Here is a 21,021-nt window from a genome sequence, read left to right on the forward strand (position 1 = left end):
CTACCTTTTCTTTATGAAGCTGGTACAAGAATTACTTAAAGCTTTCAATGATCCCAATAGAGATGTCTTTGACAACTTTTCTTAGAATTCTTTTCTTCGTATTGTCAAGCCCTGGACTATGCCAATAAAAATGAGCCACATTTAGCCAGCTACCTGGCAATACTCAGTGCTTCTTGAATGACTTACTTTAGTTTTTGTTCTTTTACCCAAATTGCACTTTTACTCAATCCTGGACACCTGGCTAACTTTTGTCCTAAAAGTGATTTCCCCCAATTAGGCTGTTCTTTTAAATTAAGAGATTCCAAGAGCATGTAAAGCACCACCACTTGTGATAGCACAATGACAGCATTCTTATCACAACACTAAGATCTGAGGCCATAATAGCCACTGCTGTACTCAACTCCAAGATTCGATATTCTCTCCATTACCCTCCCCAAAATCATAATCAAGCAAAACACTGCTCCTCAGTTTATTTTCACTGTGGTTACATTCAAGTAAGATGTTTTCAGTTTACAATGGGTTTAGTTGAAAAGGCATTTAATACACCCAACCTGACACAGCTTAGCCCAGCCTACCTTAAATGGGCTGAGAACACTTTTAGTGTCCAGTTTGGCAAAATGTTCTAACAAAGTCCATTTTATAACAACGTGTTGATTAGCTCATGTGATGTGTCATATGCATCGTTAAGTTGAAAAATCGACTAAAATCATCCTAAGTTGGGGGACCGTCTGTATTCAATGTGAAACGATGATAAGAAATATCACATCAAATGTTCTCCAAACAGACCCAGGGCACAATATAGTTTACTGTATATATTACAGGTGGCCAAGGAATAGATGGGGTCTCTGTTGGAGATCCATGGGGGTCCAAAATGTCACTTGTGCCAAAAGATTTCACTAATGTTACTTTTGCAAACATGAATTAATTTTAAAAAATGGCTTTTCCCATTACATTTTGGCTCAGAATTCAGGGGGTTCTTGTTTCAAATTAAACAATACTAGAAGAGAGAGAAAGAAGTGGAGTGGATGTCAGGGAGGTCATCTCATCAAATCCAACCACGGCCCGTAGAAACAAAGATGTTGCAGGTCCTGTCTGTAAGCACTATTTCCAACAAGAGGCTTCCAGACAACTTGCCTTATAGTTAAGCAGGCTGGAAAGAAACTAGAATCCTAAGTGAACCTGTCACTCTGCATGCACCTGCATGGAAAGCTGTTAAGTACCCAGATATGATAATTGTTACCCAAGACCAGAGCAAAGATTCTAAGAAAGAACAGAATCTCCTCTTCCTCATCTCCCTGCTCCAAGCAAGTACAAACCAGAACATGGTCAATTCACATTACATCTACTTCTAAGAGAGTGGTTAAGTACAATAGAGACTATGGAATGCTACCACAGCCACATCCCCTGAAAAACCAAATGTTAGTTCTGAAATGGTTTGCATGGAATTATTTCATCTGAATCATAATAAACCCCATTAAAAAGAGACATCAAAATAAATTCAGAAAGGAGCAAGCTTCCTTGCAGGCGTCAAGTACCCTTTTTTTTAAATCCTCACCCCAGGACATTTTTGCACTTTTATCTTGAGACAGAGCGGGAGAGAGAGAGGGAGCAAGAGAGAAATATCTACGTGAGAGAGACACATCGAGTGGTTGCCACCCACACGACCCCAGGGACAAACGTGCCCTTAGTGGGAACTGAACCCGGGCCTCTCTGGTCTGCGGGCCGACACTCTAACCACTGAGCAAAACCGGCCAGGGCTCAAGTACCCTTTTGATAACTGTACAAAAAGAGTTATACTTCTGGATCCACAGAATTTCTATGCTACTGTGTACTTGTGCTGGGTGGCAATTTGCCCGACCTGATCAACATACAAGGAAGCAGGAACTTAGGAGACTGCTGAACCAGAGAGCAGGGAGGCAGTAGGCACACCTTAGATTTAGGCTGCTCCCTTTACAAAGTGGGGATAAGAACCAAAGGTTCCACCTTGCAGCAAGATCATCAAAGACTTCTGCTGTCATACTTGGGTATGAAGCAGATAGCCACAGAAAACCCAGTAAAACGGGCTCCACATTCAACCCAGGATTTAGTAAAAGTCAATTTGCAGCCCTGGTTCTGTGTACAGGGGACAGACTAACTACTTGCCAATTATATTGTGCAGCACATAAAGAACCATGAAAATAAATCTATAAACCCAACAGGGTGTCTAGAAAAACTGCCAGGAAGGACCTAACTTTAAAAGCTCAAGTTGCAAAAAAACACATCCAATTCAGAAACAAGGCGGTGCCCAGAGATTCCAAAATATATTCAACTCACCATTCACTGTTTTCAGGCTCCCAGCAATGCCTTCACCATGCTGCCTCTTCTGGGCATTCTTGAACTCCTTCAGAGACAAGTAAAGGACTTTGCGTACCACCCTTTCTTCTGACCATGGAATCCCATCACTGTCATCCTGGAGAAACAGAGAAATGCAAACAAGGGGAGTTACTTAAAAGAAAGCGGGGGGGGGGGGGGGGGGGGGGGGGGAGCAGGTAAATATTAAGAATTACAATAAACATTTAAAAAAATCGAACAAGTGTTGTATGCCCAAGACACAGTCTAGAGATCAATATTACAGCACATGGCAGAGAGACAGCACTAGTCCTTCTACTATCTGGAGAGACCTCAAGCAAAAAGCCAACCCACAGTCCAAGGGACTGAAAGAAAGACACAACCATCTCACTTCCCTTAGAGACCCACATGGAAGGCCTTCATTAATGGGGAATATGGGAGATTCCTGTCAAAGTTCACGGAGAGCAGTTATTACACTCACAGCCCAGGAAGTAACGATGGGGTTTTACAGTCAGCCGTGCCAGAACGGTCTTACAAACATGTGCTTCACTGTTCTGGGAACTTTTGTTGTTGTTGTTGTTGTTGGGAATTGGTGCTACCTTCAAGGAAATTTACAGTTCAGTCAGACTAAATAAAATTGGATCAGCAACAGGCTCTTAAGGAAATAAGTCACAAAACAAGGAGAGGGGGGAGGGAGCCAAACACCAGTGTGGAAAAGGGCATTGGATTGGGGGGTAGGCGGGGTGGGCAATGAGATAAGAAGAAATACACACAGGTTAATAACAGGTCTTGAATGTCTGATTTAAAAGTATGGCTCCCTATGTCTGCTGTATCAGATCCAATGCAGGTTCTTGAGAGGGGAATGAACAAAATAAAGCCCAGGGTGGAAGAAGGTGGGGTGGGGGAATCAAAGAACTAGCAGCCAACCCAGAGACTGGTCCAGCAGCAAAGATTAAAACTGAAGAAGCAAACACTAAGGGGAGAGGGGGCATGGAGGGGGAGACACACAAGCAGGAAACTGAGACAGAACAGTGCCAAGTCTGGAGGATGGAGATAGCTGATACGGTGACTGAACTGAGACAACTGTTGTAGGGGAACAACAACAAGGTTTTTAAGGTTTAAAGGGTAGACTCATACGGCTCAGGACATTCACAGGTTCCTCTGTAGATATCTATGCATCTTGCTTATCTAAGAAACCCTCACATTCTCATACCTGCTGCAAGACTTAAGCATTTTATAACACAGTTTGATTTGGAGACACAAATATTTGAGCTTCTCAGATATTTTGGGCCTCAAGAGCACAAGGAAAACATTAATACCCTAGGTAAAAACAGTGTTTTGGATATTCATGTTCCTTCTGTTCAAACAGAAACCCGAATATCTCAGAGTCAGACTGATGCTGTTGTACTGGACGTCCAGCATGTTGGTGTTTACTCCCTAACACTAGCTCATGACATAAAACCTCCATGGGACTCAATACATGAACTGGGATGGCTGAGGTGTTTTCCATCTTAAATTCCTAAACTCTGCATAAACACAACTACATCTTAGAAATCCAACCACATAGAAACTCTAAGCCCTAAATAAATTAAGCGGCACTCTGGTTAAGCTTCCAGGATTTCCTAGAATGAGAGTAATTCTCCATCTTCTATAATAAGAGGAAGAGAAGCCCTGGGAAAGAAGGGAGCTAGGATTTCCACCTTCCCGTGCACACCCTTCACTCCTGTAGACCTGCCAAGCAGAGATTTCCGTTACTGCTAGAGGAAGAAGGCGCATCCTGTCTTTCTAGTTACTCTCCTGAGAGTAAAGGCATCTACTAAGCAGGGTGGTGGTCAAGATTCAAACATAAAGGTTAAAAGCAGCAGCAAACCTTGCCTCAATCTGACAGGTGGAACACACACACTTTCTTACCTGCTACTTGGTATAAGTCACTAGAGGCCTTTCAATTACATGATTAAAAACCATAAAAATGAAGTACTTTGACCAGACCTATCTGGGCAGCCCACATAACTAACCTGAGTAAAAGGCAGGTGATTTAGCTATGCAACACATACAAAGCACATCACAGTTGAATTCACTCTTACAGCAACTCCTTCTGTTTGCATGAAAGCTCTCCTAGAATATTCTTTGCAACTGAATGGCAGTCTTAAATGCAGGAGGACTTAATGCTTATTAGACTGAAGTCCACCTCTTCAGCTTCCACAGTCAGTCTATGTAATAAAGGCTGTGCAGCAAAATTCTCTTCATCACCACCAAGTTCCTGTTCTCATCGTTTGCATCTCTGCAACAGTGATGTGATTATAAACTATTATTTCCTACATACACAAAGGTTATAAATTATAAATAATTAATAATTAGCTTTCAATGTAAAATTCCCATGATGATTTTCTGCATCCTGTTTGGGCTGGTACCATCATTCTGACTTCAGCCCTCTATAAGAGAGAATCACACCCCTACAACTAATGTCTAATTAAAACAAACCATGTGAGGTTGAAAACTCCTGCATTTAAGGTTTACTTACTAGCACAAGAGCAGCTTCATTACACCTATCAAGTACTTTAAATACAGGGGAAGCACATCCATGACACAGATTACGCGTTTTTAAATTTCAGACATTAAAATCAAACTTTTTATTTTATTTTATTTTATTTTTTTGTTCAGGTAGAGTGGGAGGGAGGGAGAGAAACATCGATGTGAAAGGAACACATCGAGTGGCTGCCACCCGCACAACCGACCAGGGCCGGGGACAAACTGCAGCCGAGGTACGCGCCCTTAGCAGGAACCGAACCCGGGTCTCTCAGGACCGCAGGCCGACGCTCTAACCGCTGAGCCAAACCGGCCAGGGCAAAATCAAACTTTTTTCTAAACACAAGTGTTCTTTTATAATATGAAGTGCTGGTCAAGACTTGTCACCACTATCAATGCCAATGCAAGACACACACCTAATTAATGGGTGACGACAGAGGTAGGTAACAAGTTGATTCCTCTATTTCCAAAATTGTGATAGGTAGGCAATAATTCAGAAATTAAAAATTAAACTGCCTTTCACAGCTGCAGAGTCATGATGACTCACCCTACATTCAGCTGACAGATCAGGGTGCCAGAACCCCTCTTTAGTGGAATGTCAGATGCAAAATCAAAGGTGTGCACCCCACCATGTGGCAGCACAGTGCTCTCCAAACTGAGTGTCATGGAAGGCTAGAAAAAAAGGGACTTCAAGTCTAACACTCATTCTGCTGTTCAGAACAGCCAAGAACTGGATGCTCTGAAAACCAGCCCTGACACCATAACTGTCACTGAAGGGCAGGCAACTCGAAATGCAAACACCCCTCAAGGTCATATGACCTCTAACTACAGGGTTGCCTTTTAATTTTCCCCTTTTCAATAACTGTCCTATTTAATCAGACATTTAAACAATGTCTGTATGGGGTTAGGAAATTGTATCTCCTGTTCACCACTGTTATTCTAGCCCCTAAAACATACCTGATAGCGTAAAAGTTCAGTGAATATTTCTGGAAACAATAAAAACTCAAATTCAATCTCACTGTGCCCACCTACTTTTACCCATACTTGGCCTGTCAGTGGCTGACCTTACTAGCATCCAGGATGTTTTAAGTGAAGCACCTGAAATCACTACAATTTTCTTGACAAGTCACTGCTACCGCCATTAAACACTCCACACACAGTGACCACAGTGACAAATCCCAAAGGGCAGGGATACAGCACTCATTCTCAGCAGTAAGCTTGGCAACTTACTACACAGTGGTTGCACCACCCCTTTCTCAACCACCTAGTTCCCTGTAAAAAACAAACAAACAATGCCTGCACGGTCTTATGGGACCCAAAGCTAATGACTTTCTCAGTCTCTTTACTTCAGCTAAATTCGGACCATCTCCTTCACAAAATGCCTCACTGTTTGTCTCCATTCCTCCCTCACTACATCTGTTCATGTTCCTTTTCCTCTGTATCTCATCATATTTCCCCCACCCTCTTATATTCACGTATTCATTCCCAAATCACTATTTTCACATCAACTCATGCCTCAGTTTTCAAAGAAATCTAATTATCCCCTTTGACCTCCCTAGACTTGGCTCTCCCTCTCCTCAGGTGGAATCATCAGAATCTGACTTGACAGTGCAACACTGAATAGAGAAAGATCCTTTTTTGGCCTCCTCCAGAATGTTCCCATAAACCAAGCACCTTGTCCATTCTGGTTAACTGGTCAGGTTAATAAAGGAACATATAGGAGGCGTTGTAGTCACTGATATCAGAGTCCAGCAGCTTCATTATGATGTAAAGTCAATTGCCAGTTCTCATGAATTTCATTAAAGATTAAAAAACAGCTGTTGCCATTTGGAGTTTCAGTTAAGACATGTAGGATAACAGAACATCAAAAATTTGAAATGCACAATTCAAGCTTCCAGAAAAATGCACCCCCTTTCCTCATTCCCACCCCACATTCTCTTACTTATATTTCCCCAACCTCAAAGCAAAAAAATAAAAATAAAAAAATTTATTGACTTCAGAGAGAGCAAGCGAGCGCACTCAAAAGCAAGAAAAAGCAGGGACACCCAAGTCAGTTAAGCTTGCAAAACAGATGCGGGGCAGAGGATGATGTCCTTACATTCCTACAGGAAGCATATAAAAAAGTGGTAATGATTCTAACCACAGCAAACGTTTGCTAGGAGCTCACTATATGCTAAGGCAGTGAAATCAGCACTGACAAGCAAGGAATGTGCACAGTTTTCTGCTCAGACCTGACTACAAGGTCTACACCACTGCTTTCTCCCTTTCAGTTTAAAGTGAGTGGGAAAGGAAGTAATCATGAAACTCTTATTTTTTAGAGGTGAGTTTCAGTGCCCAAAAGTCCTGCAGTTGGAGATATAAACAAGAGCTGGTGCTGGCCATCAGGTAGACAACTGGCTCAGCAGGTGCCAGTTCTGGAATCAAATTTCAAAACTCAGAATTTGTTACTAAAGAGGAACTGTCGAATGTGTAGCTCGCACTGACGCCTAAATGAAAGCAAAATTATAAGTACTAATTTCAAGAGGTGAATGTAAATGTTATATGAAAAACAAAACAACTTGCCCTGGCCGGTTTGGCTCAGCAGTTAGAGCGTCAGCCCACGGACCAGAGAGTCCCGAGTTCAGTTCCCCCTAAGAGCACGTACCTCAGTTGCAGTTTGTCCCCAGTATGAGTGGCAACCAGTTGATGTATCTCTCTCACATAGATGTTTCTCTCTCTCTCTTCCCCACTCTCTCCCTCCTGCTCTATCTGAAGATAGATGCTAAAGTGTCCTCGGGTGAGGAAAAAAAGAAAAACAAAACAACTCAAGAGCAACAGCTCTAGCTAGAGACAAGCAAAAGGGGCAGGGGAGGGAAGAGAGGGGGAAGGAAGGAACTTATCTTACCGGCCCTTCCAACAACCTTGTGTGACAGAATATCAATTCTAAGGACATGGCTCAAGGCATCCTTATGCAATTTGTCCATATGTGGGTTTTTATTATGGTTTCAAATTCAGGCCATCTTGATGTAGGAAAGGGAAAACAATGGTGAAAAGGCATGGGATAGAGAAGCACATTTCTAATCAGTTTTTTGTTTTTTAACTTTCCAACAATTATAGCTATTTTTAAATTAAAAGAACCCAATGGAAGATAGTTAATTTCCAATCCTTGTGAGCAAACTGCTAAGAGGCACATGCATCATTGTTAGAGTGACTAAGAAATTTATCATCCCAACCAACAGCACTGTTAATAACAATGCAAGATAACTGGTGGAAACTGGGATTCAGGTGAACCACTGGTACTAGGTCCCTTACAGCAAATCTAAATCCATTTTTAAAAGGTCCACAAGACCACAAATCATTTTTTATTGATTTTTGTTTACAGAGAGGGGAAGTGAGCGGGAAACATCAATCCAATGCCTTCTGCATGACATCTACTGAGAATGGAGCCCAAAACCTGGGCATGGCCCTGGCCGGTTTTGCTCAAGCTGTTGGAGCGTCGGCCTGCGATCCTGAGAGACCCGGGTTCGATTTCCGCTAAGGGCACGTACCTCGGTTGCAGTTTGTCCCCGGCCCTGGTGGGTTGTGCGGGTGGCAGCCACTCGATGTGTTCCTTTCACATCGATGTTTCTCTCTCTCTCTCTCTGTTCCTCTCTCCCCCTCCCACTCTACCTGAACAAAAAATGGAAAAATGTCCTCAGGTGAGGATAAAAAACAAAAACAAAAACAAAAACCTGGGCATGTGCTTGGAATGGGAATCGAACCATTGACCTATTGGTGCACAGTACAATGCCAACCAACCAGAGCCAGAGATAATTTTTAATCAAATCACCAAATAAAAATAAGGCAAGCCCAGCCGGTGTGGCTCAGTGCTTGAGCATCGACCCCATGTGCCAAGAGGTCGCAGGTTCAATTCCCAGTCAGGGCACATGCCCAGGCTGTGGACCTGATCCCCAGTGGGGGGCATGCAGGAGGCGGCCAATGGATGTTCTCTCTCATGGTAGTTTCTATCTCTCTCTCCCTCTCACTTCCTCTCTCTCTAAAATCAATCAAGAAAAAACATTTTTTAAAATAGTGATAAATAAAAGCAAAATCCAAGAGTGAAGTGTAATACACACCAGTGTTTTAAATTGAAATCCAGAACCTCACACCAATGTTTTAAATGTCAACCTGCGTATTACAAAGAGGGATGGGGGAGCAGGGACAGGCACAGAAACGCATTACATTCCACAGAAAAGACTCTTGCTTCCATGGAGGGGTCACAGCATCAAATGGTCTTCACTGCCTCCTGTAAGTACAACAAGCAAATGGGGGAGTAGTGGTTGGAAGGAAGACAATGTTCAATTTCACAGTAGGAAGTCCTCCTACATACAGCCTCTTTACTGAAATTTATACAAGTGCCAAGATAAACAACAGTTATGTGTCTGAATTACAGGAGCCACTAGATGAGTTGCCAATACCACCACATGCACATATCTATCCTATTTCCACTCACCCTGACACAGCCATAGGAGTGGAGGATCAGTGACTTTCCAGCCTCTTAAAAAGAAAATGAATTGCAGTGCCCAATTCCAATGTTCACTCCCTACCCTAAGTTTGATTAATAGGAGTGGGAAGGAGGGCTGTGGTATGATTGACAGCTGCACAGAGCTGACTGATAAGAACACAAAATTTGAAAGACTGGGTACATGAGCAAGGTAGAGACAGAGAACTGAGGGCCCCTTTTGGAAACCTCTGCATAAGTGTCTTTTACTTTCAAAACAAGTTCATATATACCTATTGTTAAATCATCCTATTTAATGCAATTGGTTGCTGTCCAAAATGCCAGTCACCTCCATCAACAGTTTAAGGAGAAAACAATGAAAACATCAAAAAAAAGTTTTGGAGATGTTGATTCTTGGCATGGATTCAATATAAACAAGAATTTACAGAGCCAAATAAATAAATAAGGGGAAGAGAAAAGAATATTGAAGAAAAATGTGAGAGTTTCACCTCAGATTTAGGTTAAAACTACTGTTTCTTCCCTTTTAACAAAATAATATCTTCACCATTGGAAATCTCTCCAGTCAACTCAATGCTAATCCATTTTTCTAAATTCCATAAAATGGTTCAACTATCAATACTCGAACATGAAAAGAGAAATCGGGGGAATACTCACACCTAGAAATAAGATAAGTGGCCAGGAAACCAGACTTATGAACTTGTAAATGATATTCCTTTGCCTCGATTCTAAATTAAAAGCAGTTCAAGCAGCAAATTTCCTGAGACAGACATGCTTCCCAGGATAAAGTAAATGGTCTGAAAATGCTTATACAAGGAGAGTTTTACTTATTCCAAACTCCCACTAAATAATGTGTACTTATCTTTGATTACCGCCTATTTAAAAAAAAAAAAAATAGGCTACAGCTGAAATTGGATTAAGAACTTCTGCTGAAAACGATTTATTGCATAACACAACTCTGACAGCCTGAATCTCCGGCCACCAACTGAGCCTTTATAAAAATCTGCTGGGCAGCTGCCAAGTCAGCTCTTTTGCGTCTGAGCATGTCAGACGTTGCTGTTGTCAAGGCAGCAGCAACATGGGCTGCAACATCCACATGTTCATGGTTAAACGGTGCAGTCAGGGAACAGCAATGAGGGCCATGCAACACAGTGTTCAGCCCTCCTGCAGCTCTTCAGCTGACAGTGTGTGGTTTCAACATAATCAAAAAAGACCCAAGATCTACATTAGGATTATCTCTAAGATTCCAGCAGAAATCTTGATTGGTGATCTACCTTCAGTGGAGGGTTACAAGGAAAAAAATTTTTAAAAACAATCATAATGAGGGATGATCCAGTATCAGCAATGTAAACACGTGACCACCCAACAACTTCATTTGGGAATAAATTATTAACAAGTAGGTTCCCAAAGATATCTGAATCCTTTTTTATGTTAATCAGAATACCCCCCAAAACCCACAAAAGGCCAATTCCAAGATGCAGTAATCAACAGATAGCCATTAGCCACATGTGGCTATTTACAATGAACTTCAAGTTTTAAAAGTAAGTTCCTTACATTGTACTGGACACATTTCAAGTACTCAATAGCACATGTCTCCCAGAATGTTTCCATCATCCCATAAAGTTCTATTAGACATCAATGTCCTAGAGCACATGTTTGCATTTAATTGGATAGTTTCAATTGCCTGTGTGTTACTTGCTAATGCATTTAATTATGTCCCCAATATTCTTCAAAATATGCACTACAGCTTTATGCTCCACTCAACGTAGCAGGAAAATTCTGGAGTAGCTCAATACCTTGCACAAGAAAATAAGAGTCTAAAGCAGGTGAGAATTATCTGAATTACAGATACTCACTCACACAAGGCTCAGGAAAGTGATTCCAGGCCTCTGCTACATCTATCTGACCTATCAGTTTCGTGGGCAATATGCAATTCTGAGGATGAAGCATAAGGTTCTTCACTCCACAATCAAGTCCTTAAGATACACACTGCATTAGTATGCCTTCAAAACATTTTATAAGGAATCCTCTACAAAATAAATCCTCCAGGATTATGACCAGACAAAAGCCTGCCTTCCACCAACCAGCCTAGCAGGGTGACCCAAAACATTAAGATTGACTGCTGCCCCACCCCCTGCCAGGGCTACTCAAGGTCATTGGTCTGTAAACCATAGCAAAGGATTTGGGCCAGTTTTGCACTTCTGTTTCTTGCCCCAACCCAACCCCAGGACACTGCTGGGGTCCATCCCGCTGGCTTTTGTGGTTCAGCACTAACCCCCAACCACGAAATCTGCATAAATGTATATGTATACATTACCAGGGAACTGGCTATATGATTGTGCTATATTATAAAGTATTGCTTTTATTATTGGTGATTTTAATGAAAAATTTCAAATTAAAGTATACAAATAAACCTCATCCTTGGATTTACCATAAACTGACTTGTCCCAATGTGCCTTAACCACTTTTCTCATAACCTCCAGCCCTTCCAAGTGTTAAGGACCACCCTGGGATTGGTTTGCAACCTGTCATTATAGGTTTGGGTCTCTAGAAATAATTTTAATGTCTTTTCCCCCTCCAAATGACACTCTCCACTAAGACGAATGTAGATCATTGTGTAACAGGTCACATACTACTTGTTTCTTGTATAAAGTCTCTACATTTCACAACCATGAAGAATGATGACACAAACATTTCTAAGCGACGAACCTGAGGTGCTGAGACAGAACTACCTAGCATCCCAACTAATCTGTGTGACTCCTGAGTTCCTGCCACGTGACTCGTTTGCCTTATTTTCCATAACACATAAAGAGCACACAGTAGGCACTCAAAAACATTTCATGCGAGTAAACACATATAAACAGGTGTAAAGAGAACAGTGGCTATGAGGTAACAGAGACCTGGATTTTAATTCTAGAATTCTGTTTCTTCAAGTGTAAAACAAATAATCTCACGGAATGGTTGGCAATTTGTACACTCCTGAGAAACAACTATAGGGTTTGATAAACCATGCATTAAGGGTCTCACCCCAGTTGCTCCCAGGTGATTTGGGTCTTCAGACCACACCTTGAGAACTGCAGGTATACACCAGCCTTACAATGGATGTCACTCCCACCTTGCCTTTCCATGAAAACAATTCTCACTGCATGTAAAACATAAATGGCAAATCTAATGGGAGCTTTTTACTGGCAACCTGACGCTCCCCTGGTTTTCCTGTTTCCTCTACCCTGCCACCTTATTTCCTTCCCAATCTCTAATTAGGATCTAAATACCCATAACTACTAAGTCATTTTCTTGACAATCTCCTCCTTTCCCCTTCCATGCCACCGTGTGTAATAATTCTATCTCATTTAATCCTACTGCCACCCTCCAGGCACCATGGTTTGGAATCCTGAACAGGACTGCACCTCCTTTCTCATTGTTCACATTCTCTCTGTAAATCAGGTAACGTGGTCTCGCTCTCCAGTCCTTGGAGACAGATAGAACAGGCTCTCCTCTTCTGTCTTACAGAAGAAGCCTTCCAAAATGACTGTCACCAACTAATTCCTATTCCAAATATCCTCCTCACACTGTTTCTCTAAAAACACAGTCACATTGCAATGAGTTACTTTCTAAAACCATGGATCCATGTCACTCCTTCCCCTACTCAAAAGCCTTCCATGGTTCCCAAAGGCTACTACCCAGCCTTCAAAAACTCTTCTAGAATCAGCCCAACTTACCCAACAAGCTTTAATCCCCTCTACATTGCCCAACACCCCTAACTGACAAGGGATGAGCATCTCAAGTAGAGGCAATGGCTCTCATCTTCATACCCCCATCTCAAAACAGATACAAGGAAATAGGACTATGTCACTGCTAGAGATATGAATACAGCGGGTAATTCAAAAATCAAACTTTATGTACCCTAATTAACTGAAGGGCAAAACAATAGAGTCTTCCTATTCATTTACAAGTTGTACTGAAGTCAGAGGAGGGCTGGCTGACCTGAAAAAGTCCACTTACAGCTAATGTTTTCGGAGTCTTAAGAAAAATGATGCTTTAAAATAAAGAGAGATTGCCCAGCTGGTGTGGCTCAGTGGTTGAGTGTCGACCCATGGACCAAGAGGTTCAATTCCTAATCAAGGTACATGCCCGGGTTTTGGTCTCAATCCCCATTGGGGGGTGTGCAAAAGGCAGCCAATTGATGTTCTCTAATTGATGTTTCTATCTCTCCTTTCCTCTCTCTCTCAAAATCAAAAAATATTAAAAAAAAAAAAAAAAATGGAGAGTAAATAAAGGCAGAAGACTGAATGTGGAAGGAACAAAAGGAATGTGTCCCTTACTCCAGAGTCAGTCTATACAAATCTGTATTTGACATCGCAGCCCTAACTGACAAGTGATGGAGTGTCAATAATGTAGCAATGGAGGCCGGAGCAATCCAATTCACTGCTCAGCATAGGAAATGCTGTCCATCAGTTGCTGCTGGTAAAAAGCTTATTTGGCCAGGTGAGGTCATAATTCAGTCACTCAATTTCTATCTCTTTGTCTCTGTCTCTGTCTCTCTCTCTCTCTCCTTCCCTCCCCACCCCCCCACACAAACACACCCACACACACCCCATAAACATCCTTTCTTATATGTAGGCTTCACATGTAAGTAAGAAAATGACTGACATCCACCCGTAGAGAGAGGGGTATGATTGAGGACACACCAGCCTTAGGCCTGCTCTCACAGGCAGTCAAAATATGCTCAAGATACCACATGGACCAACAAGTGTTCAGGTGGTCACAAATCTAAGGTTTGTATGGTAGTGAGACAAACTGCAACCTGTTTCCAGTCACTCCCAAAAGGAGCCAGAGCAGCTACTGCTGGCTGCCAGCTACTGGCTTGGCACACAGACAGAAAAGCTATCAAGACCAAAAGGGCAGAGAAGCAGAGTCCAAAGAAGTAAACCCTAAGACTTGGAGAAAGAATACAGAAAAGAATTCCTGCCACATAATCAAGTTTCCTTTACCCACCTATATATGAGTCACACCCCGCTGCCATACCCTTTCTCTTCACGTTTCTCCTTCACCAGACCCGGAGCTCCTGCAGTAAACGTTCTCTCTCCTTACAACATTCTTCACCAGGATGACCAGACACCCATATTCCTATCTTCCTAACAAGTTCTTCTCATCTCTGCTGCTGGGGATTCAAATTCAAGTTTTAGCAGCACTAGAAACACTTCTCTAGAATACAAGTTGTCAAGCGTGGCTGCCCTGGAAATCCCCTGGGGAGCTTTATTAAATACAGCTCTCACACCGTTCTGGTGAACTGGTCCAGGGTGTAGGGTATGGCCTGAGATTTTGATAAACTCAGATTTATGGCTCCAGAACTGAGTCCTGACCTCCCATCTCGTGATCCTCCCACTCTACAGGGGACCACAGTCTCACTACATTACAATTATATTCTGAAAACTCGATAACATCGAGCCTGGTACACAAAGTAACTGTTGAGAGAATGAATCTTGGGGGGGGGGGGGGGGGGGGCCGCAATATATTTAAGTAACCAAGGAACTATTTAAATAGAGGGCACAGACTAAACATATTTTTTATTTTATTGACAATATTTTTCTAGAACAAATAATTCAATATTCTGTCTAAAGTCAGGAAAAACAAAGAGTTTCAGTTGACAATAAAGCTTTCTTTCCCTGAAACATAAAATAGCACCTACTGGGTTCAAGAAATGAAATCAAATTCTATAAACTTACTCAAAGTTTCCATACCTCAAACTGAACAAGGAAAACCCTCATGTCTATGAGTCAGATAAGTTCCGATTTACCAATAATAAATAAATAAAATATTGTCTCCATACAACAATGGGAAACTAGGATATGATTGCTCACTGGTTTAATTATATCAGGAGGGAAAGGTAGATCCTGTTTGCTGGCTGTGTCCCATCGTTATGAACTAAGCAGGGGAAACCCTCTATATCAGCAGTTGTCAACCTATGGGTCATGACCCCTTTGGTGTTCGAACAACCCTTTCACAGGGGTCACCTAAGACATAACAGTAGCAAAATTACAGTTATGAAGTAGCAACAAAAATAATTTAATGGTTGGGGATCACCACAACATGAGGAACTGTATTAGAGGGTTGTGGCATTAGGAAGGTTGAGAGTCTGTCTATATGTTCGAGTTCTCCTCATTTACCCAAAACTCAAGCTACTGCAGAATGATGCAGCCGAAGCTTTCCTTCTTGTGCCATCAGAACAAGGACTGTCAGGTTCTACCTGTGCAATCTCCCACCCACTGTAACACATGAATCCATTTTTGTTTCCAGATAAGTGAACCTCTACAATACCTCATGACTGAGCTGCCTGCTTGCTCCCTTTTAAAAATGTTACCAACATTCTCAAGTTATAAAGGTAGCAGCTCAAAAAGACCTTCTCGGGTGGGGTGGGGGGTGCCAATGGGGTAAAAAGTTAAAATATCTGTAACAAAAAAATAAATAAAAATTCATTAAAAAAAAAAAGACCTTCTCCACTCCACACACCAGAGAAAACAGATGTAATGAACAGACTTTATCCTTAAAATAGATGGAGAAATGTTTAAAAGAAAAAGGGCAGGGGGATGAGGGACAGATTCTATACAAAAAAAATTTAATAGCCAATTGGGCTGTGACAAACTTTTCAGAGCGTTTTACAAAAGCCCTGACCTCAAGGAAAACACTTTCCAATTTTAACATACATGCCCACACAAAGAAACACACAGCAGGCACTCCCCAAGACCCAAAATAAAATGCTCTCTAGTAATTACCATAAATAGACAAGGAGATGGGCTTCCTGATTCAGAGTACAGAGTAGGAGAAAAATCATCAGCAACAAAAACATCATAAACAAAATTACATGGCCAACAATAAACTGGGAGGAGAGTGGAATTGCTTTTCAGCAAGATGCAAGAAAACATCTGGAAGCTGCTTAAAAGAGAGAAGGGGCACCCATGAGCCTAAGAGGATATAATGTGCCGGTACATTCCTTAAACACGAAAATAGAACCTGATGACAATACAGTTTCTGTAGCACAAACAAAAAAGTTTCTGAAAAATCCAACAAACAAACTGTAGCTTAATGTTTGAGACAGAATTTATTTCTCAATACTCTGGATATTTATTATTTCCCCTAAATTTGGCCCCAAATTTCCCAATCAATTCCAATTTCTTAGAAAATTTTTTAAATCAGTAAATATAATTTCTTAGAGAGGCTGTCCCTTAAAAAACGACTTGAGAGACTCCAACTACCTCTCAAACACATAAGTAGCTGTCCATCAGCTTCAACCAAACCTCCCCATTGTGATAATGATGTTATCAGTTTCAAATTATGATTCAAGTTCATTGACATGTACTGTTTAAATCACATCCGTAAATGAATCTGTTATTAAAGACAGGAAGCATAGAAAACATTAAATAATAAATGAACAGCAAAAAATAAGTCTTCTATTTGCCTTATAATCCTCACTGGTCTGTAAAATGTACTCATCTGGCCAAGAATGTTCTATTATAAAAAATGATAGTCATTACTGCAAAATCCAGTACAGTATCTGTATAGTCAGCCCTCTGTATCCATGAGCTCCACATCCTCAGATTCAACCAACCCCTAAAAGAAAATACTCAGAAAAAAGAATGTTACGTTTTTACTGATGTGTACTATGAGGTTAAGCCGAAGATGTCTATATCGGTGACTAAATAGGTCAAGACTTTTATCTTGTTATTATTCCCTAAACAATACAGTATTAACAACTATTCAAATATATTTACATTGCATTAGGTATTATCAGTAATCTAAAGAGGATTCAAAATATGCAGGAGGACGGGTGTGCCTTATATGCAAATGCTATACCATTTATACAGGGGATTTGAGCATCTGTCCATTTTGGTATTGGGGGGAGGAGATTAGCTGGGACCAAATACCCTGAGGATACCAAGAGACGAATGTACTCATCGGTCTTACCATATTATGGGAAGCTTTCTAAGAGGTTTACTTGAAATAGTGCATTGATGAGGAAATAGACGGCTGGCCTGAGCATAAAGGTAAGAGGAGGCAGCTCTGGTTATCTGGCTCCAGCACTTAAGACATTCTGAGGCCTGTCTCCTCAGTGATGACCTTTCACTTTGCAAGAGCAAAAAGACACAGAACAAACAGCAGTCTGAAGCCTTCCTATTCAACTTAACCTTTAGAAAAAAACTCTGAAAAGCATACACTGTAAGATAATGAATCTGGTGAATTTTCCAGTACATGAATTTTACCTCAACAATAACAACAAATTCTTATATGATGGTCAATTTACTAAACTCCAAACAACTGCTACTTAAATTTACCTTGAGATATAGAGCAAAAATAAAGAAATGATGAATATTTTATTCCCATGTGAAAGCTCAGGAATAATATACCACTGGCAAACAGGGTTTGAGATTTAAAGGGGGGGAAATGCACCTTGTAAATCATCCAACTGTATGTAAAAAAGACTATAATCACTTGATATTGATTTAAAAATTAACAAGTTCTGGCCCTGGCCGGTTTTGCTCAGCGGTTAGAGCATCCGCCTGCGGTCTGGAGAGACCCGGGTTCGGTTTCCGCTAAGGGCATGTGCCTCGGTTGCAGTTTGTCCCCAGTCCTGGTTGGTCGTGCGGGTGGCAGCCACTTGATGAGTCCCTTTCGCATAGATGTTTCTCTCTCTCTCTCTTCCTCTCTCTCCCTCCCACTCTATCTGTACAAAAAATGGAAAAATGTCCTCGCATGAGGATAAAAAAAAAAATTAACAAGTTCTGGATACAAAATATATCATTAACACTGCAGCCTAAGTGAAGCAAAACATCAGCCTATTTATTTTTATTTTAATCATGTTTGTTAGAAATAGCTAACAATATGTTATAATTGAACTTAAAAAGCAACAAAATGTAGAGGGAGACAACTCATTTACAATTTGTAACTACTATTTTAGAGGACAATAAACTCCCTATTCACAAAAGGCAGCATGGGAGTGTGTGGTGTTTGGTCCTCTCTATACCCAGAGCCTTTGCCTGACAAATAGTGACCAAACATACAGAAAAGGACAGAGTGATGATTCCTATCATGCACTGATACAGTGGTCTCAATGAACAGTCTTCATTTTCAGTATTTCTTTCTTTGAATCCTTGCTAAAGTCTGCAATGGTTTAACCCATAACCTAAATAACTCTTCTGCGCTTGTTTCCTCCCTGTAATTCTCTCCCTTACTACAACTCATTTCTGAATCAAATATCACCTTCTCAATGAAACCTCTGACCATATCTCTGCTCGATCTAAATAACTTTTAACTTTCTTCACAGCATTTATCACCCATAAAATTCATACTTGTTAGAGCATGTATTATCTGATTTCCACACTAAATAAGGCCAAAAAATAAGAAAAGAAAAAAGAAGAAAAAAAAAAGCCCAAAGTTAGTAACAGGAAAGAAACAACGGTTAGACAAGAAATAAACGAAATAAAAACTAAAATGAAATGAAACTAAAGTGGTAAAAATTAACAAGTGGTTCTTTGAAAACAGATAAACAAAATGGACAAAACTTTAGCTGGACTCACAAAGAAAAGAGAATGTAAATAAATAAAATCAGAAATGAAAATGTTACAACTGATACCACAGAAATACAAAATAATATAAAAGACTACTAAGAACAATTATCCATCAACAAATTGGACAAATTCCTAGAAACATACAAGCTACCCAGAATGAATCATGATGAAACAGAAAATCAAAACCAACCAATTACTTGTAAGAAGATTCAATCAGTAATAAAAAAAATAAAAAAAAACCTCCCAAAAGCCCTGGCCAGTTTCACTTAGCAGTTAAGAGTGTTGGCCCGCAGTCCAGAGAGACGCGGGATCAGTTCCCGCTAAGGGCATGTACCTCGGTTGCAGTTTGTCCCTGGCCCTGGTTGGGGTTGTACGAGAAGTGGCCACTCGATGTGTCCCTTTCACATAGATGTTTCTATCTCTCTCTCTCCCCCTCCCACTCTATCTGAACCAAAAAGGAAAAATGTCCTTGGGTGAGGATTGGAAAAAAAAAAGAGTGTTGGCCTGCAGACCAGAGAATCCCTGGTTTGATTTCCGCTGGGGGCAGCACATACCTCGGTTGCGGTTCGTCCCCAGCCCCGGTTGGGGTCGTGTGGGTGGCAACCAGTCTATGTCTCTCTCACACATTGATGTTCTTCTCTCCTTCTTCCTCTCTCCCTCCTGCTCTATCTGAAGATAAATGCAAAAATGTCCTCAGGTGAGGATTAAAAAGCAAAAAGAATAAAAAACCTCTCAGTAAACAAAAGTCTAGTACAACCAGACAGTTTCACTGGTGAATTCCACCAAGTAGTCAAACAGTTCCAAAAAATAAAATAGGAGTGAACTCTTCCAAACTCATTTTACAAGGCCAGCAGTACCCTAATATCAAAAACAGACAGGAATGCCACAGAAAAATTACAGGCCAATATCCCTGAAGAACATAAATGCACAAACCAAATTCAACAACACATTAAAAGGATCATACACCTCAATCAAATGCCAATTATTGCAAGGATAAAAGAGTGGTTCAACATTCACCAGTCAATGTTAATATCCACATTAACAAAATAAAGGCTAAAAGTCATGGTAATTTCAATAGAGACAGAAAAGGCATTTGACAAAATTCAACATCCATTTATAATATAAACTCTCGACAAAGCAGGTATAGAGGAAATGTACCTCAACATAATAAAGGTCATATATGACAAACCCACAGTTAACACTATAAACAACGGTGAAAAGCTGTAAGCTTTTCCTCTAAGATCAAGAACAAGGATGCCCACTTTCACCACTTTTATTCAACATAGTCTGGGAAATACTAGCCAGAGTGATTGGACAAGAAAAATAAATAAAAGACATCTATATTGGAAAGGAAGAAGTAAAACTAATTACATGCTGATGACACAATAGTATGCATATAAAACCTGAAAGACTCCATCAAAACAACTCATAGAACTTATAAATTCCGGAAAGTTGCAGGATACAAAATCAATGCACACAAAAAAAGTTGCATTTCTCTACATTAGTAACAAACTATCATAAAGGGGAAAATACCATGTATAATCTCATCAAAAGAGAATAAGATAATCTAGAAATAAATTTAGCAAAAGAAATTAAAGACTTATATGAAGACTAAAAGACATTAAAGAAATTGAAGAAGATCCAAATAAACAAAAAAATACTCCATGCTCATGAATTGGAAGAATTAATATTGTTTAAATGTCCATACTATCCAAAGCAATCCACCAATTCAATGCAATACCAATCAAAATTCCAATGACATTTTTTACCAACGTAGAACAATCCTGAAATTTGTATGCAACCACAGAAGACCTTGAATGATCAAAACAATGTGGACAAAGAACAAAGCTGAAGGCATAACATGCTGATTTCAAAGTATATTACAAAGCTATAACATTAAGAACAAGTACGGTACTCACATAAAAACAAACACATACATCAGAGGAACAGAAGAGAGAGACCAGGAATCAACCCATGTATAGATGATCAATAAATTTACAGCAATGAAGCCAAGAACATACAATGAGGAAAGACCACTGCTGTCAATAAATTGTTTTGTGAAAACTGAACAGCCACATACAAAAGAATGAAGCTGGAACACTCTCTTACACCTTACACAAATATCAA

The 21,021-nt window shown here is 40.5% G+C and overlaps 1 protein-coding gene across 11 annotated transcripts in view; it reads right to left on the reverse strand.

Moving 5' to 3' along the window:
- JARID2 (jumonji and AT-rich interaction domain containing 2) overlaps positions 1-21,021 on the reverse strand; it is a 266,545-nt gene that overhangs the window by 140,294 nt on the left and 105,230 nt on the right. For 8 of the 11 annotated variants that reach the window (XM_036257239.1, XM_036257237.1, XM_036257236.1 and 5 more), the window contains 3 exons: positions 8,949-9,118; positions 7,739-7,853; positions 2,314-2,449 (listed from right to left, as the gene is read on the reverse strand). In XM_036257239.1, the coding sequence (XP_036113132.1) occupies positions 2,314-2,449; positions 7,739-7,786 (184 nt within the window). In that variant the 5' untranslated portion in view covers positions 7,787-7,853; positions 8,949-9,118. Of the gene's footprint in view, positions 1-2,313; positions 2,450-2,809; positions 2,927-7,738; positions 7,854-8,948; positions 9,119-21,021 lie in introns of those variants that run through there. The other 3 variants (XM_036257247.1, XM_036257248.1, XM_036257242.1) reach the window with 3 other exon arrangements.

Source organism: Molossus molossus, unplaced genomic scaffold (genome assembly GCF_014108415.1).
Source record: "Molossus molossus isolate mMolMol1 unplaced genomic scaffold, mMolMol1.p scaffold_m16_p_12, whole genome shotgun sequence".
Taxonomy (NCBI): domain Eukaryota; kingdom Metazoa; phylum Chordata; class Mammalia; order Chiroptera; family Molossidae; genus Molossus; species Molossus molossus.